We start from the raw sequence: 27302 nt of genomic DNA, 5'->3' as shown, positions 1-27302 counted from the left end.
GGAGTGGTGGTTCTGAGGTCTATTAAACAGACTATAAAATTATTGAAAACATTTATTAAGGTGACATAAGTTGTTTACTGAGCACCTTAGAAACCATTTATATATATTGAGCATAGAGATTTAAAGGGCTTCGGGGCTGTTGCCGCACTGCAGCCGCTAGCGCGGCTTTATAGAAGAGGGGTTAAGTTTGAGATTGGCCATTAAATACAGGGGCACAAAGGCAGGTTACAGAAAGGGGGAGGCAGTCTGTCAGAGTCTGTTTAGATGAAAAGAATGGTCTTTGCTGCTCATTCGAAAAGTTCCCAATCCAATCCTCAGCCAGCCAGGTTTCAAGATATCCAAAAATAACATGAAAAGCTTTTTATTTAAAGATGCCTACGGCCTATAATTCCCTTTCAACGGATAGCGCTGTGCTTTTTCCCCACCACCATCCTTATCATGCTTTCCATATACATTACCTCTTTTTCCTCTAAAAGCAGACTGTAGTTCTGAACCCTCTGCCCTTTAGTTTGTGTGTTTGTATTGTTCGTCTCATGCATTATTAACAAATCACAATTTGTATGTCTTTATGCTTTTTTATTTTTATTTTATATATATATATCTTTATTCATTTTCAAACCAAAAACAGTACATACAAGAATTCATTTTCAAGTTATTTGAAAAACAGCACTTACATCCAACCATAAAATACTTAAGAATCATTTTCATCCCCCTCCCCCCCCCCGATTTCAATGTATTCAAAATAATCATACATTAATACTTACAAAACCTTAATAAACCAGTCCCTATACACTAACCTTCTCCCTCCCACCCATCCCCTTCCTTGGATGTGTAAAATATAACCATAAGTAAAGGGAAAAACCATTCAATTAGAATCAATAAAATTGATCAATGGGCCCCACGTCAGATTAAACAATGTATTACCCCTTTGCTCAAAAAAACATTTTCTCGTATCTATAACACAAGCATAACAAATTCCACCAAAAAGTGAAATTTAATCGGTCACAATTCTTCCAATTTTTCATAATCATTTTTTAAAAATTAATTGTATTTCGCTTAGTAAAACAAGATAAATTTTAATAAAATGAAATTTTAATAAAAACTTGAAACTTGAGTATGCATGAGATAGATTTGCACAGAGCAGAAGCAACATCTGCAAATTTATTTCATGCGTATTCATTGTAGGTATCTTGAAAATCAGTCTGGCTGGGTGTGTCATGATATATAGGTTGAAGGTGGCATGGTGTCGTTGGGTAGCGGAGCAGCCAACCTAGTGCTCTTGGTTCCTATGTTTAACTATCAGAGAGAATGATTGCTGTCCATTAATTAAACTATTTCTACTCAAAGGCCCAGATTATGTTAACGGTGCTGAAAGTTAGGCAATGGTAGGTGACCTACTGGTGTCTAAATTGCCTTAATCGGCTTTAATCAGCTTGTTGCATTTAAAACTGTTTAAAAACTCATTTAAAAAAAGTAGATGCCGGATGCGGTATATAAGAATAAAGTTGTTGTTATTATTATTATTATTGAAAAAGACAAGTTCTATATCATAAATATTTGGCAAACTGTGCAGCGCAGCAACAGGAAAAAAACCTTACTAAAGCATACAGTACAGTAAAATTTAATAATTTAATTCTTATATACCGCTAATAACCGTGAGGTTTCTAAGCGGTTTACAAAAATGAATGCATTAAAAGATACAATAAATAAAAATAAATAAGAAGACTTGAGGCGGTCCAGAGGAAGGCGACGAAAATGATAGGAGGCTTGCGCCAGAAGACGTATGAGGAGAGACTGGAAGCCCTGAATATGTATACCCTAGAGGAAAGGAGAGACAGGGGAGATATGATTCAGACGTTCAAATACTTGAAGGGTATTAACGTAGAACAAAATCTTTTCCAGAGAAAGGAAAATGGTAAAACCAGAGGACATAATTTGAGGTTGAGGGGTGGTAGATTCAGGGGCAATGTTAGGAAATTCTACTTTACGGAGAGGGTAGTGGATGCCTGGAATGCGCTCCCGAGAGAGGTGGTGGAGAGTAAAACTGTGACTGAGTTCAAAGAAGCGTGGGATGAACACAGAAGATTTAGAATCAGAAAAAAATATTAAATATTGAACTAGGCCAGTTACTGGGCAGACTTGCATGGTCTGTGTCGGTGTATGGCCATTTGGTGAAGGATGGGCAGGGGAGGGCTTCAATGGCTGGGAGGGTGTAGATGGGCTGGAGTAAGTCTTAACAGAGATTTTGGCAGTTGGAACCCAAGCACAGTACCGGGTAAAGCTTTGGATTCTTGCCCAGAAATAGCTAAGAAGAAAAATTTTAAAAAATAAAATAAAAATTTAAATTGAATCAGGTTGGGCAGACTGGATGGACCATTCGGGTCTTTATCTGCCGTCATCTACTATGTTTATGTTAGGTACTTGGAAATTCCCTAACTGTCCCAAAGGCTCACAATCTAACTAAAGTAATAAGTGATAGAAAGACCTCAGTGCGGGATTGAATAGTCAAATAAAACGAATTAACGTTCAGTACTACAATCCGTGTGTCAACACAGTCAACACACCTCGCCATCATAGAGTCTTCTGTGTGAGATATAAATTAGTGCCAAAATAATAAAGTGCAATAACACTAAAAATGTGTAAATATTCACAATGCTGCGCAAGCACAGTTTGTAAAACAAAACAAAATAACTGCACAGTCCTGAAAACTGAGGTGAGACACGATTACTTATCTCAGTGGGAGATCCGAAAACCCACACGACTCCCAAGAATGTTTCAGGACGAAGATCCAATAGGCGTGGTGATAATGCGCTGCTTGAAAATGAAATCAAACTCGAAAAAAACAACAAAAGGTTCAACTGAACTCAGTTTCGGAAGACATCCTTCTTCAGGAACCTGTAATGGTTAAGAGTTTCAAAAAAGAAGAGACACTGGAGCAAAGCCAGCGTACCAAAGGCACCCAGTGGTGCCTAGGGTCAAAGTAGGCGTGATTAAGGGCAGAGATGACTTTAGGTGCTGCTATGCGCAATTCTCCATAAAACGTAGGTGCCGGAAATGTTTTTTCTTAGGTGCCAGTAGCTGCGATTCTGTTAACAATGCCTACGCATGATTGACAAGTGCAGGGCAGGATTAATTTGTCGAGGGCCTCTAGGCACACAAGTACACTTGGCCCCCCTGCCCCGCCCCACCCACAATGACCCGCCCCCACCCCACCATGACGTGCCCAGGCGGAAACAGGAAGCTGCGTAAGAAGGAAGCACCGCTTGCAAAATTACAGTTCCCCTTGCCTTTCTTACCCGCATTGTTCGTTTGTATTACTTTCTGTCGATGGGGAGAGGCCTGCTTTACCGATTGGGGGGGGCCTCCTTCATCGGGCCCCCCTGTCCATTTCGGGCCCTAGGCACGTGCCTACTGTGCCTGTTGGTTAATCCGGCCCTGGACATGTGGCTGGCTCAGGGAAACAGGAGATGGCAATTTCCCAGACTCGGAAAGTAAAAAACAAACAACGAAGGAGACTATAGGTGCCCAATCGCTTTATGATGTATCGAGACTCGACACGATCATGTTTCGACCCAAAAAGGCCTGCCTCAGGAGTCTTAGCAAAATTGGTAATGATAAGATCCTCTTAAGCATTCAATGCCTATGTCTTAATGCCTTAAGCTTATTTCATCTCCTACGGTATCGGAGTTACTATTGCGTGGTGGCAAAAACTCAATCCTGTTCCTAATATGCTTCTTGCTCTCTTGACACATAATAAAGTGATTGGGCACCTATAGTCTCCTTCGTTGTTCGTTTTTTGCTTGACATGTGGCCGGTGCGATTTTTGTAGGCGAAGGCCAATTTAGACGTCACTTGCAGAATCCGGCCCAAAATGTATGTATTTTGAATTACAGACATGTCTGAGACTAAAACAGATACAATTAGTGGTGCTGTTTTGAAGGCTGCCTGTCCTCTTGGCCATATCTCCATAAAATCTGTACTGCATCCCCTAGCATTGTATATCCTAGTTCATTTCTTAATCATTAGCCAATTAGACTATTGTAATACACTTTATAATGGACTCAGAAAAAAGGATCTCCAAAGACTACAACTGATAGAAAATGCTGCTATCAAATTGATCACAGGAGCTAGAAAATATCATTGCGAACCCCCCCCCCCCCTACCTCCTAAAACAGCACATTGGCTACTGCATCACATACAAAACTCTGCTCAAGATCCAACAATCTGGTGATTTTTTATATTTTTCATGTTTTTAAACCCCCTTATTGTCCACCTAGATCACTTATAAATCATCACAGCAAACCACCTTCTTGTACCTTCTTTCACGATTGCACTCGATGTTCAATTATCTTGGTCCAGGGCCCTGAGCCCTGGAACATGCTATCGCAGCACCTTAGATAAACAATCCTCTTTCCAACACTTCAAAGCTGACCTTAAGACAATTTTATTCAATGATGTGTAGACTGCATGTTTGCTGGCCTGGACAGCACAACCTCCCCTTTTGTGTTGACCCCCTTACTATTCTGTTAAACTTTATAATTTGAAACCTCTCCACTCTGACCCAGATGCTCTAAAATTGACGGTAAAATCCTTACACTCGTACTGGTAGTAAATTGTCTGATTTTGAAATGATGATTGATGCTCAAATAACCATGCATGATAATGAGGTTTGCGGAGGCCAGCGGAAATCCTATCCGATCAATTGTTGGAGAAAGTGACTGACACATGGGCAGAATAGTCAACAGAAAGAGGCATGATTGTATGCGTGCACGTGAACATCATTTATAGGCATGCCTTATAGGAGTACATCATAGGCGCTCATCATAGGGGAGGGAAGGGGAGGGGCGAAATGTGAAAAACATAAATCTTTATCTATATACAGTGCTCCCCCGTGAATTTGCGGTCCGCGATTTCCAGTCCTGGTCATTCGAAGTGTTTTCTGACCGCGAATGACCGGGCAGGAGAGGGCAGCCAGAGAGGCAGGAGAGGGCAGCTGGAGCGCCGGTGAGTGAAGGAAATCACGCGCGGTATGCTCCGACCGCCTCTTCCTGTACTAAAGTTGGGCCTTATGAATCAGGAGCTGGTTCGCTTCGGGGGAAAAATATCAGAAAGAAAATCCTGCATGGGAAAAAACTCTTGACTTCAAAAAACCCGGGCTTGAAATTAAGGCTTAAAATGTTTAGAAACACCCACCATTAAGGGGGAGTAATCATCAGGCGGTAAGTTGAAAATCCCAGGGAGGCAGCTTTCAAATAGCATTATAAAAGTTCGAACAGCCAATAAACACTAAAGTTGTCCACCTAGCTTTTACCGTAGTTTTCAAACTGCTGTCCTGTGTAGTGCAATCTACAGCCTTCTAGCCACATTCCAAGCAAGAAAATCTAGAGCATGCCGTCAGCTGCCCACAACCCGGGACTGATAATTCAACATGAGAATCCTTGTTTCACCATGTTTTTGCTACATCAGGAAGAACTAACCTCTCTGCGCAGGTGTTAGCAGATTCAAGAAGCCAGTGTTCATTGCGTAAAAGTGGAGTGACAAGTTCAAATTTGTCTGAACCTGTTATTTTGGCTGCAATGTTTTGAACCTGCTGAAGCCATCAATTGTCAGTAACATGGATTCCCTATAAGAGGCTTTTACAATAGTCCAATCTTGTGATAATGAGTGAGTGAATAAGTATTTAAAGTGTTGGTTTATCAAATATACGTTAGACTGAGTAGATCATTCTGAGTTTAAAATTATCTGGGAGATATAAGCCTGAAAACTTAATTTTTAGTTGAATGTAACACCCAAGGTTTTTACTGTTAAGCTTGTGAGCAATCGCTCATACATTCAAGGAGCATTGCTCACAGATTTTACATTGTTGCTCACCAAAATACTTGCAAAACTGGAAAACTGTTGGTTTTTAGAACTTGTTGCTCACACAAAATTTTTTTTTTTTAGAATTTGTCGCTAACGTGAAAAAAATTTGCATGCATGCAGCCAATCATGCTAATTTAATTTTGAGATGAAGGGGAGTTGGGAAACTGGGCAATAATAAAAGTCTAAGGATTGATCCATCTTCATATCCTTAATTCTAGGATAAATGCTGGCAGTTTGTCAAGTGTTTATTTAAAAAAATTTCTATACTGTTTAAAACTAAACAGTTTACATACATAATTTACATACATAATTTTAAAACAAAAACATGATAGAATAAACATACAAACAATCCTCAGAAATCATGTCTACAAAATAATACCATAGCTTGCATAGTAAAGATCATGAATAATTCATCAACTCTGCCAGAGAGGAAAATTATTGGCTAGAGAAAGGCATCTACAAATAACTGCATCTTAATTGGGTGGAACTATACTTGAGTTAAGATTTTAGGTAACCATAGCAAGTAGAAAAGGGACAAAGAGTATTGGATGATTGCAGGTATTTTAGATGATGTTATTTCTAAGGTAAACTGCTTGATTTTTCACAGTTGCAACATAAATTCGATCTTAGTAAATCACAAAGTTTTAGGTGGTTGCAATTGAAGCAGGCCATTCAGGTAGGGTTCCCTAAGTGGAAAGATCTTAATAATCAGTATAGTCTGGAATTCTTGTGCTTTCAGGTGGACTTCCTGGGACATCGGTGGAATAAATTGATAGCTGGATTTATAAAAAAGAAACCAAAAACTGGTCTTAGGGATATTTGGAGCATTGAGATTAAGCATCAAATTACTGTGTCTCAATGGTCACGAATTTGGATTTGGAGGATGAGATGTACAGTGTCTGCATCTATGAGACAAACTTGGTTTTTTCTATTACATAGAGCTTACTGGACCCCAGTTCGGTTACAAAAGTTAGATAGCTCTAAGTCTAATAGATGCTGGCATTGTAATCTCGAAGCAGGGACTCTAGATCATTTATTATTCTATTGTCCATTCATTTTGGCATTTTGAAAATCAATTTGGGGTCAAATAAATTGTTTATTAGAAAATCCGGTGGCACAGAGAGGCAGAGGAGCGGAGGTGAACGGGACAGAGAGGCAGCGGAGCGGAGGTGAACGAGACAGAGAGGCAGAGGACTGCATAAAGGGCAGAGAACTGCTTTAAAGGCAGAGGACTGCATTAAGGGGAGCGGAGGAACCACAGCAGATTCGGGACACGGAGAGGGGAAGAGGCGGGTTGTAACTCCACCCACCTCCCGACGTCACAGCCGATCTCGCCCATAAAAGGGGGCGAGCCAACGGCGCGCAGCCGTTCGGCGCGCGGCAAAGGCGAGTGGCAAAGGCGCTCGCCTTAGCGAGAGCGCCTTTGCGAAGGAGCCTTGAGAAGGAACCAGGTGCCCAGGCAGCCCAGCAGCAAATTCTAACTTCTTAAAAAAAAAAAAGCCACAGGTACTTCTCTCTACTCATTCTCTTTTCTCTCTCCACTCTTTCAGCTAGCTGCGCGCCAGGAAACACCCATACACACCGTGGGACATAGGAACAAGAGAACAGCAATGGAGGCGGTAGGAACCCAGCAGTGCTACCCAGTTTACTGCATCGAGTGCCACATGTATGACTACCTCCCCTCTGGGAGAGAGGCATACATATGCAGTCGATGCCAGGAACTGGAGAGCCTGAAGAAGGAGGTCGGGAGACTGCAGGTTAGAGTCCAGGAGCTGGAGGGACTCTGCACCATAGAGGGACAGTGCTGGTCAATTGAAGACACCACCAGAGAAAACCACATCACAGAACAAGTTAGAGAGCTGGAGAAATTCATCGAGGAGGCCTGCAGGATGGTGGAGGCACAGGACCACCAGCACATCAGGAGAGAACCAGACGCCATAGGAGGAGGACCTTGCGGAGAATCTGGACAGGCAGATGAGACGGAGACCCAAAAGAGCCAAGAGGAAGGACTAGCAGACTGCGCCACTGACACAGACCTGAGAGCAGAGAGACAGTTGAGGAAGGGGAAATCTGCTATTGTAGTGGGAGACTCAATCCTGAGAGAAGTGGACAGTCATATAGCCGGAGGGAGAGAGGACCGACTGGTGACATGTCTCCCAGGGGCAAGAACGAAGGATGTCATCGACAGAATTGAGAGGGTCCTGGAGGGAGCCGAAACGGAGGAGACAGCAGTAGTAATCCACATAGGAACCAACGACGTCAGCAGGAGGAACTACAACAGGACTACACTAACTGACCAGTTCAGGATCCTGGGGAGGAAACTGAAGATGAGGACACGAAGGATAGCCTTCTCGGAGATCCTGCCAGTACCGAGAGCAGACGCAAGGAGGCAGAGTGAGCTACAAGCAATCAACGGTTGGCTGAGGAGATGGTGTGAAGAGGAGGGTTTCCACTTTATTCGGAACTGGACTACTTTCTTGGGGAAGAACAAGCTCTATAGGAGAGACGGACTGCATCTGAGCACGGCTGGGACGAGGATGCTGGCACGCAACGTCCAGAGCATCATAGACTTGGCTTTAAACTGAGAAAAAGGGGAAAGCCGATAGTCGATCTGGCCCCGACACATCGGACAAAAGTATCAACTAAAGATACTGAGCAAGGACACTGTAAACAAGGGCTCGGGACTGAGTGGGAATTATTGGAAAAAGGACCTAAGGACGCTATGCAGGGGCTCGGGACTGAGTGGAAATTATTGGAAAAAGGACCTAAGAACGCTATGCAGGGGCCCAGGGAGCAGAGGAAACTAGTGGGCAGTAATAACAGAGAGCTACCGGAACCAGAGGGACAACCAAAAATGGGGAATCAGGCTGAGGACGAAACAGGCGCACCACAGGAGGAGGATGACCAAGGCGAGGCTCGAGGTCCAGCAGCCCATGAGGGGGACGGCAGGAGCACCAGACCATGAGGAAAACCAGCAGGGAAGGCAACCAACCGGGACTTACTTTGTCTATATACCAATGCTAGGAGCCTGAGGGCCAAAATGGGAGAGCTGGAAGTCATAGCCAGCAAAAAGGACTTAGACATAATTGGAGTCACAGAAACGTGGTGGACTGATGACAACAAATGGGATGTGGCCATACCAGGGTACAAACTCTACAGGAGGGACAGGACACACAAAAAGGGTGGAGGAATAGCGCTATACATAAAGGAATCCATACCTTCAACCAGGATTGAAACAACAGTAGGGGCTGATGGCTTAGAATCACTATGGGCCAAGCTACCGGGAGGATCTGGAACAGACATGAAATTAGGTCTGTACTATCGACCACCTGGGCAATCGGAAGAGATCGACCAAGACCTGGAAGCTGAACTGAGGCAGGTAAGCAAAAGCGGAAGGGTGATGGTGATGGGGGATTTCAACTACCCTGGGATAGACTGGAGTATCGGGCACTCAAACTGCACAAGGGAGGCCAAATTCCAGGAAGCCACAAGGGACTGTTTCTTGGAACAACTGGTCATGGAACCAACATGGGGAGATGCCACTCTTGACCTAATCTTCAACGGACTAGAGGGACCCGCAAAGGAGGTGGCAGTACTAGGCCCACTGGGGAACAGCGATCACAATACGATCCAGTGCAGGTTAGAAATTGTATCATCGAAGGTGAAAAGGACCACAACGACAACACTCAACTTCAGAAAAGGAAATTATGATGCCATGAGGAAAATGGTGGGAAAGAAACTCAACAACGCAAGGAAGACGGAGTCCGTAGAAAAAGCCTGGACCCTACTCAAGGGCGTGGTACACAAAGCACAGAACCTGTGCGTCCCCAAGTTCAGGAAAGGGTGCAAAAAAAACAGAACGAAAAACCCAGTGTGGATAACAAATGCAGTGAGGAAGGCGATAAGTGACAAGAAAGCATCGTTCAGCAAATGGAAAAAGGATCAATCAAAGGACAATCTAAAGGAGCATAAAAAACACTAGAAAGAGTGCCACCGAGTGGTTAGGAAAGCAAAAAGAGAATATGAAGAGAAATTAGCGGGGGAAGCACAAACTTCAAATCGTTCTTCAGATATGTTAAGGGGAAGCAACCAGCAAGGGAGGAAGTGGGACCCTTGGACGATGGAGACAGAAAGGGGGTGGTAAAAGAGGAAAAAGAGATGGCTGACAAGTTAAATGAGTTCTTCACGTCAGTCTTCACGAGGGAGGACATAACCAACATTCCGGAGCCAGAAGAGATCGTAAATGGTGATCAGGAAGATAAGCTGGCCCAACTAGAGGTAAGTCAAGAGGATGTCCTCAGGCAGATAGACAGGCTAAAGAGCGACAAATCACCAGGTCCAGACGGCTTTCACCCAAGGGTACTCAAGGAACTGAGGAACGAAATAGCAGAGCCACTTCGACAAATATGCAACCTATCCTTAAAAACTGGAGAGATCCCAGAGGACTGGAAAATAGCAAATGTCACGCCAATCTTCAAGAAGGGTTCGAGGGGCGACCCGGGAAACTACAGGCCGGTGAGCTTGACCTCGGTCCCGGGAAAGATGATGGAAGCGCTGATCAAGGACAGCATCTGTGAACACATCAAAGCCAATGGACAGCTTAAATCAAGTCAGCATGGCTTCTGCAAGGGTAGGTCATGCCTCACTAACTTATTACACTTCTTTGAAGGGGTGAACAGACAGGTGGATAAAGGGGAATCCATAGATATCATTTACCTTGACTTCCAAAAGGCCTTCGACAAGGTACCACATGAAAGACTGCTTAAGAAACTATGGAACCACGGGGTACAAGGGGAGGTCCACCGATGGATCAAAAACTGGCTGGCAGGCAGAAAACAGAGGGTTGGAGTGAAGGGTCACTATTCAGATTGGAAATGGGTCACGAGCGGGGTGCCGCAGGGGTCGGTGTTGGGACCGCTCCTTTTCAATATATTTATAAATGACCTGGAGGCGGGAACAAAATGCGAGGTCATTAAATTTGCAGACGACACCAAACTATACAGCAGGGTTGAAACAACGGAAGACTGCGAAAATCTCCAAAAGGATCTGACGACACTGGAAGAGTGGGCCAATAAGTGGCAAATGAGTTTTAACATAGGGAAGTGTAAGGTCATGCATGTAGGAAAAAAGAACCCGATGTTCAGCTACAAAATGGGGGGATCACTGCTGGGGGTAAGTAACCTTGAAAGAGACCTGGGAGTAATGGTTGATACAACACTGAAGGCATCGGCACAATGCGCCACAGCCTCAAGGAAAGCAAACAAAATGCTTGGAATCATTAAGAAGGGCTTCACGGCCAGGACAAAGGAAGTCATCCTGCCACTTTATCGCGCAATGGTGCGCCCACATCTGGAGTACTGTGTCCAGTATTGGTCACCGCACCTCAAGAAAGACATGGCAGTACTCGAGGGAGTCCAGAGAAGAGCAACTAAACTGATAAAGGGTATGGAAAACCTCTCATATACTGACAGGCTAAAAAATCTGGGGCTATTCTCCCTTGAGAAGCGGAGACTTAGAGGAGACATGATAGAAACCTTCAAGATCCTGAAAGGCATAGAAAAAGTGGACAGGGACAGATTTTTCAGATTATGGGGAAGCACAAGTACAAGGGGGCACTCAGAGAAATTGAAAGGAGACAGGTTTAGAACAAACGCTAGGAAGTACTTTTTCACCCAAAGGGTGGTGGATATGTGGAACGCACTTCCAGAAGCTGTGATAGGCCAGAACAAGTTACATGGCTTCAAAGAAGGTTTGGATAGGTTCCTAGAGAACAAGGGAATTGAGGGGTACAGATAAGAATTAAGGATAGGGATAGAAATAAAAACCACACTTTTCAAGAAATTCCTGAAACAGCAATAACAACACGACCTCTAAATGCTCTTAAGATCTACAACTTACCTCTCTAGCTAATCATTGTAATTCTGTCTTTTTTAAATTAACCTTTTGTAATCCGCCTTGAACCGCAAGGTAATGGCGGAATAGAAATCCCCTAATGTAATGTAATGTAATAGGAGTAGAGATAGATTATAAAAATAGTCAAGGACCACTGCTCAGGCAATGGGCCGCCGCGGGAGCGGACCGCTGGGCGAGATGGATCTCTGGTCTGACTCAGCGGAGGCAACTTCTTATGTTCTTATGTTCTTATTGTCGTATGATACTGTATTATTTGGCATGTCAATGAGGGCTAAGAGTCAAATATCATCAAATAATAATAAGCTTTTACTTATTATGATAGGGGTTGCCATACAACAAATTATGAATAATTGGAAGAATTGGAATAGACTAAACTATAGTTTCTGGTGGAATTCTCTGTGTCATATATATAAAATGGAAAGGGTAATAGCTTCGCAGCAGGGGTATTTAAAAAAATTTCAGGATGTTTGGGAACCTTTAACAAATTATTGTAATGAGTAACAAAATATTGTAATGAGTAAAAACCTTTTTTCCCTTTAATTGTTTATGTCCAAGGTTGGGGGAGGGGGGGGGGAGGGTAGATTTAGGTTTTTGTATAATTATAAGGAATGTTAAAGAAGGGAATTTATTATATGCTTTTATGTGAGTTAACAATTGTTATGCAATGGGAGGGAGGGGGGGGGAGATAAGTTTTAAGGTAGATTATTGGAGAATATTAAGTGTTGTAGTTAAGTTATAATGTTATTATTTGCTGTCACACTTATATATAAGTTTTAAAAATGAATAAAGATTTAAAAAAAGAAAAGAAAAGGGACAAAGATAGAGCTATACTTCTTAATGAAGTATGAAGGGATTAGATCCATTGATAAAGTAGTTGGTTTAACTGAATTTAGTGTAGTGGCATGTGGTCTGGGCCTTCAGAGGATTCATCCGACCTCCTGAGGGTACTGCTCTGAATTTATTGGTTGAGCAGGCAAGAGATAGGGAAAGGAGAAGATAGTGGATGCTATGGATGGGCAGACTGAATGGGCTATTTGGCCTTTATCTGCCATCATGTTTTTATGTTTCAAATACAGATCAGTACAGTCTTCTGGAGATTGGGTGAAATCCCAGCCCTGGAGCCCTGCTTTTTTTTTTTTTTTTCACTTTTTTCTTGATACAGTTTGATTGGTTGAGCATATCTAGCCTGCATATATTTCCTTACAATGAGTTGCTGGAGTGCAAAGGAGAGCTGGGAATGTGGGCAACAGATAGAAAAATAACACCAAGCAATGAGCAGGACAATATTCTGAACTGAGTAGCTGGTGCTACGGCTTTTGATTTGTCACTTTGCACTGCAGCTGGTTTCTGACAGACTCCCATTCCAATCCAAGGTTTTTAAATATGTTCTCCTCTGATAGGCCTGCGCAGCCAAGATCCTGGAGAAGACATTTGAGGACTGGATGAGATATCGGGATGAATGTTACAAAAACATGGCAAACAGCCCATATCCCACAGGTAATAGAAGTATCAGTACTGCTGTAAATCATGAAAAACAAGAAGGTCCTTCTTCTACTTAGCGATGCAATCAAAGACTGGGGAAATATGGCAGAAAGAGAGAGATATCCAGCTGTATTGGATACCAACAGCCTGATTAAGAAGAAGGTCCAGTCACACCTGTACATATCATTAGGCATGGGCTGTCATTTGCAATGACATAGGACATGTGAACAACACCACCAAACTGCAGAGATGAATGTACAAGTTGCAGGAATTTTATTAAAAGTCAGTCAAATATTTCCAAAGGATGGCTCTCGTGTGCATGGGGACCGGACCCAACACGGTGCATGTTTCGGAGAAACACTCCTTCCTCAGGGGTCTGCGTTGTCCTATGCTTCACTAATTGAGAACCATATGGGTGTGGAATCCGTAAACACTCCTAAGTGGCTAACGCACAGTGTGAACAGTGTGAACTCTGAACACTGTGCTTTAGCCACTTAGGAGTATTTATGGATTTTATTCTACACCCATATGGTTCTCAATTAGTGAAGCATAGGACAACGCAGACCCCTGAGGAAGGAGTGTTTCTCCGAAACATGCACCGTGTTGGGTCCGGTCCCCATGCACACGAGAGCCAACCTTTGGAAATATTTGCCTGACTTTTAATAAAATTCCTGCAACTTGTACATTCACCTCTGCAGTTTGGTTTGGTTTTTGGCTCTATTCGTTCACTGCAGATCCATAGGACATGTCAACACCATATCCCATGTCATTTCATGTCTTTAATAAGAGCAAAAAAAAAAAAAAAAGAAGAAGAAGAAAAGCCCACAATGAGCAAACAACAATAAGGCAAACAAAAAAAAAATTGCAAGTACCACTGATTCCAACACAATGGTAACGTTTATAATGTATCCACTAAAAAGAATTGACACGGAACTGTGTTTAGCAGATAATAAACGCTACTCTTATCCTCATTATTTTTTTGTTTGCCTTATTGTTATTAACAAATGAAAACTAGCCAACCACCTCCCCCCCTACACACACACACACATTTTGTGATATTTTTCGTTTGCCGATAATAGTGTGCATTATTTGCAAAGGGCACGCTTGTAACGCTATTAAAGAAAAAACGACAAGGGCACGCTTGTAACGCTATTAAAGAAAAAACGACCCAAAAATCTCAAAGAAAATGAAAATTCCTGTAAATGATGCAGGGAAATGACATGAAATGAAAACTTCCCAACTGCCCATTCCTACAAAATTATACTTTTTGAAATCTGGAAGAAAGCTCAGCGGGTGGATAATGCTGCTCTTCAGTCAATGTGCAGATAAATTGCACTCTCTGGGCACTCTGTAATGGCTTGTTTAGTTTTACAATGGGTGTATTGTTGTTGTACTGCTCACTGCAGTATGTAAGATGCTGCCTTTCCCTAGGTACTCATGTGTGATGTGTGGCTTGTTACTAAAAATCATGTTTTTCGTACGGGGGGGGGGGGGGCAAAAAACGATGGACCCCGGGTGTCACATATGCTAGGTATAAAAACTCAGATATATTGAAAACCAATGTATATATAACCAACACTTTCAATTGGAGACAATTGTGGTCATAAGATGTTATAGTGAGAATATATTTTGCAGAAGCACTGTGAAGTGAGTAACAGCTCTAAATCCGCTCTAAAAAGAAGGAAAAAGCCTCAGAAAAGGCCCTCCCACCGCCACAAAGGTGGAATAAAGGTAGTTAAGCGGTAACCTCACAGGCAAAACCTTCGTTTAAACTTGAGCATTTCGAGCAAATAACTATTACTTCACATATGCAAAAATTCTTGATAGAGGATAAAACCACTTATCTTAAGCTGATCGGCACACCGACGGAGGCCAGCGTTTCACCGACAGGCTACATCAGGGTGTGACCCGACCGATCAGGCTACAAAACAAAGAAGAAAACAAAAGGAACTATAGCAGTTTCACATAAAGTTTAAACTTCTTGCTATAACAATATTAAAACGTACCTTATAAAGAGCGAAAACAAACGCTTCAAAAAAGTCCAAGAAATGGCTTCCATGGGGCAGCTCCGGGATTCTGGGTTTAAATCCTCCCGGTGGACAACGTCACAACCGGAAGTGAGTCAAAAAATGATGACGTGAGAGCTGAGATTGAGAATCTGACAGTCAGCCGGCAAAAACCGTGTGTGTGGTGAAAAATGGTAAAAAGAAATTTCTTGTTAATGAAAGAACAACAAAACTTGAGAAAGGAAAAGAAAAATATATGTGCAAACGTTTTTATTTAAACAAAACCTTTGAGGATGTTTGTTTATTTTTAATGTTTTTGAAATTTTTAAGGATTTTTCTTTATTTTGAAATTTTTGTGTTTTCTTTTCTATTTCTTTCTTATGCTCTTAATCGATTCTAAAGTTTTCTGTGTCTTTCTTTCTTTAGATTGTTTGTACTTTAACAGTTAGCTTTATCCATTTGAACATTTTAACAGATGAGATGAGGAGACACTAACTAATAAAAAGCACTCCATTCTAATCTCTGATTTAGCCCGACCGGCTCTTCGCTGTTGAGTAAATGGATCCAGAATTGTTCAGCACGTAATAATTGAATTTGACGGTTGTTAGTTCCTTCTCCAATTTGATCAATGACAAAGCAACGCAAATCCTCAAATGCATGGTTATGTTTAAGACAATGTACAACAAGGGGAGCTTGCAACTTGTTATTGTGTAGGCAACTCTTATGTTCAGTGATACGCCTTCTAAAAGTTCGTGTGGTCTGTCCCACATAGATTTTCAAACATGGGCAGAAAATGACATATACCACAAACATGGTAGAGCATGAGGTCAAATGTTTGAGTCTGTAGATTTTCCCTGTGCCTGGATGAACAAAATTATCTGTGAACTCCATAGTAATGGCACAGGTCAGACACTTGCCACACTTTGAATGTCCCGTAGGATCAATGCTGGGTTCCCTTGTTTTGGATGAGGTTAGACTGATGTCGGCTGGGCTCAATAACTCCTTTAAGTTTTTTTGTCTAGTAAATGCGATCCTGAGATGAGTCTCGGTGTGCATCGGGTGTACTGCCATGAGTTCCCAATGTCTCCTCAAAATCTTGGTGATACCATTCATGCTGGGGGAGTATTGTAAAATACATGTAGCAATGTCATCATTTGTTGTTTTATCTCTGGGAAGGAATAGCAGGTCAAGTATTTGGCTCGTTTATAAGCTTTCTTAAGGACATGTCCCGGGTATCCCCTGGTTTTTAATTTGGTATATAGATGTTTGCTCTGCAATTTGTAATCAGACAGCTCAGAGCATAAACGACGATACCTGAAAAACTGGGACGTAGGGAGGCTGCGTTTGAGTGGTAGAGGATGGTTGCTTGAGAAGTCCAAAAAGGTATTCCTATCGGTGGCTTTCCTGAATACAGTAGTGTGAATCTTGTCATTATTTTTAATCACCATGACGTCCAAAAAAGAGATCTGATGTGAATGGCATGTCATGCTGAATTCGATCATAGGATGTCTAGAGTTGAGCCATAGATGGAAACAGTCAAGTTCTTCTCTGGACCCCGTCCAAATGACAAAAATGTCATCTATAAATCTTTGTTTTGTAGACTGATCGGTCGGGTCACATCCTGATGTAGCCTGTCGGTGAAACGCTGGCCTCCGTCGGTGTGCCGATCAGCTTAAGATAAGTGGTTTTATCCTCTATCAAGAATTTTTGCATATGTGAAGTAATAGTTATTTGCTCGAAATGCTCAAGTTTAAACGAAGGTTTTGCCTGTGAGGTTACCACTTAACCACCTTTATTCCACCTTTGTGGCAGTGGGAGGGCCTTTTCTGAGGCTTTTTCCTTCTTTTTAGAGCGGATTTAGAGCTGTTACTCACTTCACAGTGCTTCTGCAAAATATATTCTCACTATAACATCTTATGACCACAATTGTCTCCAATTGAAAGTGTTGGTTATACATATGCTAGGTATGCCACTGAATGGGTGTATTGATGTACTGCTCACTGCAGTATGTAAGATGCTGCCTTTTCCTAGGTATACTCTTGTGTGATGTTTGGATTGTTACTAAAAATCATGTTTTTCATACAAATGGGGGCGGTGTCAAAAAACGATGGGCCCCGGATGCCACATTAGGTACGCCACTGGTGTCACCTGCTCTGTCACACAGTCCATCGGTCTCAGGAGTCATAGATGTTCTTGTGCAACAATTTAAAAAACGTCTTTTTGAACTATATCAGTGCCTACTATGTGGCCATTTGCTCTATTGTTTCTTTGTTACTTCTTCCACAGAGGACATTTTATTCTTCTGTTTGTTTCAGAGTTAAATTTCAGCACTCAACCACCCTTATATCAGTAGCATAGCCTGACCTCAGTTTTTGGGTGGGTTTGAGCATGTACTGGATGGGTACAGTCCATGCATTTTCTTTCTGCCTGCTACTCTCCCTCCCCTGACCCCTCCCCCGCACATGCTCAGCTCAGCTAGCATGTCAATTGAACTGAGCATGTGCGGGGGAGGGAGAAGGGTGCTGGCACTGGCAGCTGGAAACTTACTGCTGACTACTACAGGGTTGAGTCCCCGGGGGCCTCCAGACAGGACTCTTTAGCTGGCAGGGCATGAGGATCCCCTCTAGCTACACCAACAATGTGCCCTGCCACTGAGTGGGCCTGAAGTAAAACTGGGTAGGTCCCTGACTACCTGGGCTTACCCAGTGCTACACCATTGCCTTATATTTTCATATGTATACTTCACAAATGCCACATGCTAAATCATGTTAGTCTAGGATAAAATGGCATAATGACATAAAACTTTGTTTAATTGGGGTTTTTAAAGGTTGTTTCATATGGCAAATGGCACCAAATGATAATACTGTCAGCATTTTCTTGTAGTTTTAAAATGACAGCACATCTTTATTAGGCACCAACTCTTTGCTCCTTCTCATTTTGTATTCAGTACCTGAAACCTCTTCCTCCCACTCCCAATTTTCTCCTTCCTCTCCCGTGTTCTGTCTCTGTCTTTGACTTGAAGGACTGTATTGTAATCGCACATTTGATATGTATGCCTGCTGGCCAGATGGAAATCCAGGAGTCATCATCAACGTTTCCTGCCCTTTCTACTTACCATGGTTTGAGAAAGGTAATTATAACTCGCGGTTAGTCTCTATAAGATGGGCCTGGAGCCAAATACATCCCTCACTGAAAAGAAAAAGATTCACTTACTGGTTCTAGAACCTATAGGGCTGGAAGATATTTTGAAAAGTTGGAGAGCTAGCCAGGACATTTTAGGAACTGCTTTATTTTTGCTACTTTCATCTTTTTTTGTGTGTATATGTTATTTATTTTGCTTTTCATTTTTCTACCTTTTTGACTCGTTACTTGCCTTATCCAACCTTTTTCTATCAGGGACCACCGCATTTTATATTTTGTAACATTCAGAAGGCCAAAATACACGCACATGCATCACACACTCTCATGCTAACTGAGAAAACCTGGTCTCTCTCTCATATACTCCCTCCCTAACCTTTACCCTGTCTCTCTTGTTCTCTCTCTTTCATGTACCCTACCACCCAGTCTTTTCCCAATCTCTTTCACTTTTTCTTATGTTTATTTTATTTTACTTATTTCCACATTTCTATTCCACGCTATCCAAGGTTCTAGGCAGATTACAATAGACATACATAGCATTAAATGAAAAATAGACAATAAACAGTTGTTTTCTGTCTTTCATATGACCCCCCAGCCTTTACCCGATCTTTTTACTTTCAAGCAATTTTATTGATGACAGCCAACGAAACAGTAACAAACTGATCAACCCGTGGGTTATACATCCAAGGTGCAGCATCATAAGTAAAAAGAAGTACCGGTATTCCACAGTCATCAATCATTTTAACATTATTTTACCCTGCCTTAAATCCCACCCCCTCCACCCCCAACTCAACAACTCCTCCCTTATTACCTGAAATCAATAAGGAACAAATATGAACCAACACCACATTTATCCCCAAGAAAATCCCAGGAGAACTTGTAGATGTCCCCGACCTTCCTCCCCGACCCTCCAAGAATCCAACCCCACCATCGAGTAGAAGAAGAGTAAGACTCCTAATAAGACTGAGGTTTGGCAAGTATAATCGTATGCTTTGAAATAGATCAGAAAGTCTCCCACCCCCATCTACTCCCCAACACAACAATCTTCTCGTTTCTAATGCCTATTCCAGATGTTTTGATTCTTATAGTTCCCCACCCCATCCCCAAACTAAAAAAAAAAAAAAAAAAATTGGAGAACTGCAGCAAAACATCACAAGCACCCAAATCCAAATGGAGCTCTTTCTCCCAATTAGATTTAATAATAAACAAGCCTAGACGATTATCCAAAGGGACCAAGGTCCTATGGAGGGATGAAATAGAATAATTAGAGTCTTTCGTATCCATGAAAAAACCTCACTCATCTCCCAGTACTTTTACCAAGGGAATCCTGTGATAATGAGGCAAAATAGTGTTTAATCTGGCAGTATGTGAAGGTATCCCCCCAGCAGACTTCTAAACCTTCTTGGAGCCGCAATAGAGGTATCAATTGTCTGGACTCCTCCACCAGATGTTCTATCAAGGTCAACCCCAATCATTCCCATTGTTGGAAGGCCACATTCTCCCTCCCAGGGTCAAACGTCAAATTCCCCAAGATAGGTAATTAATCAGTAACTGTCAGATCTGCCCCCCCCCCAAGAAACAAACTAGATGTTGCCAGGCTACCCACAACAAATGCAATAAAACACTATGCCGGAGTTCCAAAGGGAGAGAGCTATGAGGCACATATAATAAGGAGTATAACGAGTACGGGGCATATAAGGTTTCCTTCAAGTGAAGAGGGGTATGTTGTTCTGCTGTAAGCAGAAATCCTTCAACTGCTGCAACAAACAGGCCAGTTTATATCTCCCAAAGTGAGAAAACCCCAACCCCCCCCCCTGCTGCTTGGAGCCCAACAGATACTTAAGCTTTGACTTCTTATGACTCCAGCAGAAATGCACCAACATCCGGTCCAAACCACGTAGATCTCTTTTCAGTATCCTTAAAGGCAATGTCTGTAGCTCATACAGCCACTTAGGGAAGATCACCATCTGATGTTTGGGAACAGGTTTCATGATACCACTTGCAAGGAAAGCCCAAACCACATAGCAGGGAACTATTATTATTATTTCAAAAGTAAATCTGTTGATTTTTGCCTTTGCAGTGAAACATGGCTTTGTCAGACAGAGTTGTGGACTTGACGGGCACTGGGTGACAGTGAATGGCTCTCAACCATGGCGAGATTCATCTCAGTGTGAAGATGAAATGGAAGTGACTATAGAGGAGGTGAGGAGACTGTCAATCACTTTCCCTTACTGACGCTCTCTCCTTTATACGAACAGAATTATAATCACCATGCTGGTCCTGGAGAAAACTAGTTTATTTGCAGGCTATAGAATATAGCAGTGGTCTCAAACTCGCAGCCCGGGGGCCACATGCGGCTCGCCAGGTACTATTTTGAGGCCCTCGATGTGTTTATCTTAATCACAAAAGTAAAATAAAAAAGTTTCTTGATCAAATGTCTCTTTAGCTATAAATTACAATATTATTATTAAGACTTAGCCAAAAGGAAAGATTTATGAACTATAAAGAGTTTTACCTCATGCAAAATTGTCATTTCTTTAATAAGACATTAACTATATTTTCTGAGGCCCTCCAAGTACCTACAAATCCAAAATGTGGCCCTGCAAAGGGTTTGAGTTTGAGACCACTGGAATATAGCAACACAGTAAGTGATGGCAGAAAAAGACCCTCATGGTCCATCCAGTCTGCCCAGCAAGGTGACTAAGGCATTGCCCATTACATTATGTAGACCCAGGTCACCTACTGTGTTTCCCCGAAAATAAGCCCTAGCATGATTTTCAGGGTAAGTCTTAATATAAGCCCTACCCCCGAAAATAAGCCCTAGTTGCTGGCAGCAGCAGTGCTCCCCCCGTGACCCTTCCATCTCTCCCACCCATCCGAATCCCGACCGCAAGACTGAAATACAGTACCTTATAACAAACCGCATTGTCGGCAGCACAGGCCCCATCGCGGCTTTCTCAGTACAATCTTTTATTCATGTAGACTGGTGTGCTGAATTATTGATTATGCTGGATTCAGAAATATTACGTATTCTGTAATATAGCAATTGCCTGCAGAAGCTTGGCAGTTGTACTGAGCTCTGAGAAGCAGATATTGCACCCTTTTCCCACTTAATGATCATGGCTAGTTTGAACAAAAGAAATATTAAGTAATCGAACATCTCCTAGCAAGAAGCAGTTCTAAACAGGATGGCCATTGGAAATTGATAATGTCTGATGATCAGTTGAAAGATATTTACAAGCATTGCTTTTTCAGCAAGTTAGATTACAAACCATCTCTCACTATTACCGTAGCGGTGTGAGGGCAGATTAACAGATGAAAAAAGGAAAATCATTTTAAAAAGAATTTGAGCAAGTCTGATTGAAACAAAAATGGACTTGGGTGATGAACAGAAAATAAAAGAGCTGAGGTGTTCCCTAGGATAAGACATCTACTCTGAGGTTCTTAGACTATAGCCTTCAAGTACTGGTCAGAATCTTATCTGTGATAATAACTGAGAGCTTTACTAATCTGCAATGTAATGAACATTCCTGGGTATGTTATCTGAGCCTCTGGCCTGTAAAGAAATATGACCAGCTGAGCTGCTTCAAACTAACTTTTTTTCCATCTCGAGAACCAAAATGAGCTAGTCTCAATTTTTCCTGCATTGTGATTAGATTCCTACCTAGCATGTGACCTAAGCTCCTACAGGATAACAATTCAATTATAAAGATTCATCCCGGTTTTTCAAGCCTGTCACTTTCTCTCTCTCGCCCTTTGACTCTACACCTGAAAAGAAGGAAAGACTCTCTCAATTTCCACCCTCACCCACTCTGCAAGTATAAAATCTCAAAAATCACCATCAGTTTTCCCCTTGCAAGCAAAAGAGCCTCACTATAAAACCATCTCCAGAAACTCCAGAGAAAGGCACCTGGACCCAGAGTCTGGCCATACTTGCTATTCACAATGAGTTCACACTGATCCAGAAAAATTGATAATTCAGAATTTCAATCAATATTTATCTTGATGCAGACTTTCTTTACATGAGTGCAAAAGAAAATATAATGTATATACATAGATGAGTACTATAATGAATGTGTAGCCTGTGATTATATGCAACTTAAGAATATAAACCTAGTCCTCTCTTAACTTTTTGAGTGTAATTTATTCATGCACATTTTGTATTGCATATTTTCAGTGAAGTTTAATGCATATTCCCCAATACATACAAAACAAATGCATCTTAAATAAATAATAATCATAATATTAATTTACCTGCAAGAAAGCCGGTTTTCTCTATGGCCTTCCACCAGTTGATGTGTCTGCTGAGGTTACCAGCAAATGTACTATATGTGATGTAGACACCTGTTTTTACTGAGTTTTTATTGGGCCAATGAAATAATTTCACACAGCCAACTTCCATAGCTCTTAAGCTAAGCTGCTTCCAGATCTTTTAGATAAATTGTCAGGAAATGCTACATTGAATCTACCTTTCAAACCACCATTCATTTATTTACATTTAGATTGTTTCACTATAAGAGGAGACTTGAAAACAAAGTGGTTCTCATTGAGGTTAAGACCCCCGAGGCAGGCCATACGGCTGAAACACGTACGTGTCGGGTCTTGAATGAATAAAAAGATTGAGCACCAAGGTCGGCTCTTTTGCTTCTCTTTGTTCTACCCTAAGGAGGTAGAATCTCTTTTTTGTGTGTGTCATGACTGGTAATGATACAGGTAATGAAGGCAATGGTGTGGAAGTTGATGACATGGGGGAAGCCACTGCTTGCCCTGGATCGGTAGCATGGAATGTTTCTACTCCTTGGGTTTTGGCCAGATACTAGTGACCTGGATTGGCCACCATGAGAATGGGCTACTGGGCTTGATGGACCATTGGTCTGACCCAGTATGGCTGTTCTTATGCTCTTATGTGTGCCAAGTGTGGGACAGTTGGGTTATTGTGGCATCACTGATGTGGTTGGCTCTAGAGCACTATGGAGTGAGGCATTGTGATGTCATAATTTCAGCTCTGGAATGTTGCTCTCATTGGTGTTCCGGAATCTTGCTATTCTTTGAGATGATGGAATGTTGCTACTCCTTAGGTTTTGGCCAGGTACTAGTGACCTAGATTGGCCACCATGAGAATGGGCTACTGGGCTTGATGGACCATTGGTCTGACACAGTAAGGCTATTCTTATGTTCTTATTATGATGACTCTGGTGTGAATATGGATCAGGAGGATGATGATGATTATGATGCTAGTTAGTGTGGTGATGGTGAGAAAAGTGATGATGAAGATGATAGGGATGGGCATGTAATAGCTCTTCTTTCCTTGGTTGGGCTCTTCTTTTCTTCCTGTAGTTCTATGAACTCCTTCATCAGAACTCTAGCTCACCAATATTTCTGCAGGGCAGCTTCTCTAGAACTCCACAGACACACCTCTAACCAACTTTCATTTCTGAACCTAGGGGAGCTCTGCTTTGGTAATTTTCTTTAAAATACACTGCTCCTGGTCTGCCACCAGCACTCCTCAGACAGGTCAAACACTTGCTGCACATCCCTTTTGTCAGTGGACTTCACCACTGATCATAGACTTCTAGTTTATCACTCACTTTTCTTCATTTAAAAAGAGGACCTCTTGCTTTCATTGTCCAAGGTCTTGTTCATTACTCATGACTCTATTGACTCAGGAGCCCATGCTCCTTTTAGTCAACATGGTAGAAAGGAGGCAATGACAGCTTCCTTGTAAAATCCTTTAATTTGTAAACTCTGTGGCCCAGATTCTCAAAACTTTAACAGGATCACTAAACTGGTTTCCAGATGGGTTAGCCTTCATACATTTTAGCGGCGGATTGTCAAAACGGCTTATCGGTCTTTAGCGAATTTTCTAGCAGTCACTGACACTGCCATGTAAATGGGCTCTTCGATAATGAAATGAGCACTCCGGTAGATTCTCAAAAATTGCTAAGCCATTCTCCAAGAGTGGTGTCAGATTTTGGCAACAAAAATCAGCGACTGGTCTGGGGGTGCCATAACAGTGACAGCACTACCTTTTTCATAATAATCCATAGTTTATTGCGAATAAAGGAATTCTGATCTCCTTTCTCTCTGGGGTCATGTGGTGGCAATAGTGTAGGAGAAGAAATAATAGATCCAAGACTCTCAGGCTCATAATCAAAAAACATAGATGTTCAAAAAGCATCCTAAATCAGCACTTGGACGTCCTAATTGCCAGGACGTCCAAGTGCCTATAATCAAAACCATCTTTATGTATGTCTAGTGAGGTGTTCCAGCCTCTGTACATCCAGAGCATGAGATGGGCGTGATGGAGGCATGTTATGGGTGGGCTTTGGGCGGTCTCAAGGATGGGTTAGACATGGACATCTTGCATTGATAATCAACATTTTGCAAGACATCCTGGATGGAACTTATATGTTTGGATCTAGACCTCTTTTAGATGGGTCTAAGTGCCAAAAAGGTGCCCAAACTGACCAGATGACCATTGCATACATCAAGGTAAGACACCCCCACACTACCCAGTGCTCACTGACCCCCCTTCCACCACACAAAAATGAGAACAAAAAGGTATATACCTGGCTCTTAAAAAGCAGGATCTGGTATGAGGAAGCCTAGAAGAGCTACACACAGGTGTCTTAAGTAGCTTGGTGGGTGGGCTAGTGAACCATAGAGAGGAGGACCCAGGCCCTTAAGTCTCTCTTACAACTTCATTTATAGTAGAACGTGTGAGCCCACCCAAACCCTACTATACTGCCATATAAGTGCCACTTGCAGCCATAAGTGCTATTGTGGTGGTACATAGGAGAGTATAGTAGGTTTTGGGGGGCTTACCCTATTTTATAAGGGGGTTATGGTAAAATATACAACTGGCACCCTTTATGTGAAGTTCATGGCAGTGCCCTCTAAGGTGTCCCATTGCTCTGTTGGGATGTCTATGTGGCCAGTCCATTACTATGCTAGCCCCACCCACATCCAAATGGTCAGGATTAGGATTTTTCAACCTGGATGTTTTTCTGATCGAAAATTAGGTATAAAGTTAGATGTTCTGGCGGCCTAGACGTCCCAGTGGCCAAGACATTTAAGTGGTGCATTCCTCACTGAAAACATTCTCAGCACTCACTCAAAGAATTTCAGGGTCCAAGCAGGAACTGGTCAAAAAAAATTGTTTATTAAAGTGACAGACAAAATTAAAAGTCCAGTCCAGTACAAAAATTATAAGAACAGTTTTGTAAAGCTGACAATAGTGAATAAGTGAATTAGAAGCAAACAGGAACCACTCTATTGAATCTTCTCCAAAGTAAAATTTATCTTCCTCTTGGGTAGAATCCTTGAAATTCTCCTGACTCCTCTTTTCTCTCCTTGATTCTGTCATAAAAACATAAAAATAGCCTTACTGGGTCAGACCAATGATCCATCAAGCCCAGTAGCCAGTTCTCATGGTGGCCAATCCAGGTTACTAGTACCTGGCCAAAACCCAAGGAGTAGCAATATTCCATGCTACCAATCCAGGGCAAGCAGTGGCTTCCCCCATGTCTTCTCAATAACAGACTATGGACTTTTCCTCCAGGAACTTGTTCAAACCTTTCTTAAAACCAGCTACGCTACCACAACCTCTAGCAATGCGTTCCAGAGCTTAACTATTCTCTGAGTCAAAAAAATTTCCTTCTATTGGTTTTGAACGTATTTCCCTGTAACTTCATCGAGTGTACCCTAGTCTTTGTAATTTTTGATGGAGTGAAAAATTGATTCACTTGTACCCATTCTACTCCACTCAAGATTTTGTAGACTTCAATCATATCTCCCCTCAGCTGTCTCTTTTCCAAACTGAAGAGCCCTAACCATTTTAGTCTTTCCTCATATGAGAGGAGTTCCATCCCCTTTATCATCTTGGCCGCTCTTTTTTTGAAACTTTCCTAGCGCCACTATATCTTTCTTGAGATAAGGAGACCAGAATTGAATGCAATACTCCAGATAAGGTCACACCATGGAGCAATACAGGAGCATTATAACATTCTTATCATTTTCTTTGAGGCTCCTCAGACCTCTAGAGATCCGTGAAGACAACCCTCTAAAAATAAGTACTCTCCTCTCTCCTAAGTAGACTCACTGAGTGAGCCAGTAAGAAATTTGTGTGAACAGAATCCAGACTACATTTCTCTTCTTAATAAGCTCCCCTAGCCACTGAGGTTTATCCCCAAAATAGACTCTCCTTCCAGTCCAGGAGCAATCTTTATTCCAGGACCTCAATATCCATAGCCTGGGTGCTCCATCTTTGAGGCCCAGCTTTATTAAGAAAGGCTCTATGTTGATAAAGAGATTTGAACTCAAAAAGAAAGACGGTATGTTGAAAGAATATCTGCTCCTTTGTCCACAGATCACCTTTACCTAAGGTCTTACTTTCCCAGTCTAGGAAATGCTTAGACATTGAACCCTGGCCACCCTGCAAGAAGGGTCGAAAGTCTCCAGAGAAAGATAATAAATAATACCTCTTACAGGAGTTTATGCTCAAAAAGAAAATGACTCCATCACATTAGATTGTCTCCCCCTCTGATAACACTAAAAGGTAAAATTATTAGAAAATATTCTCCAAGTTCACATACTTCCTAGCAGATATAATCTTAAATACTAGTAAGGACTATTCTTCACTCTCCTAATAGTAACTTTGTAAATTGTCTGATTTTGTTGAAAGATAAATTATCTTAAATATTTGGTAACTAGTCTTTAAGCCCGTTACATTAACGGGTGCTAGAGATTCCTCGGCTTCCTCCCCCTCCTTTTCCCCTTCCCGTCCCATCAACCCCCTTGTTTCCCTTTGCACAGTCTCCCTGCTTCATCCGCTCCTTCTCCTGCGTGGGCCACTGGAGCAGAGGGGGCTGCCAGCCGGGGTCAGCGGAGAGGAGCTAGGCG

At 42.1% G+C, this 27302-nt stretch overlaps 1 protein-coding gene across 3 annotated transcripts in view; it reads left to right on the top strand.

Annotated features, from left to right (window-relative positions):
• Positions 1-27302, top strand: part of LOC117345567 (glucagon receptor-like) — a 93982-nt gene that overhangs the window by 18130 nt on the left and 48550 nt on the right. For all 3 annotated transcript variants that reach the window (XM_033914398.1, XM_033914396.1, XM_033914399.1), the window contains exons 4-6: positions 13176-13272; positions 18286-18393; positions 20482-20603. In XM_033914398.1, the coding sequence (XP_033770289.1) occupies positions 13176-13272; positions 18286-18393; positions 20482-20603 (327 nt within the window). The remainder of the gene's footprint in view (positions 1-13175; positions 13273-18285; positions 18394-20481; positions 20604-27302) is intronic.

Source organism: Geotrypetes seraphini, chromosome 11 (genome assembly GCF_902459505.1).
Source record: "Geotrypetes seraphini chromosome 11, aGeoSer1.1, whole genome shotgun sequence".
NCBI classification, from domain to species: Eukaryota; Metazoa; Chordata; class Amphibia; order Gymnophiona; family Dermophiidae; genus Geotrypetes; species Geotrypetes seraphini.
This window is presented reverse-complemented; position numbering and strand designations above follow the sequence as displayed.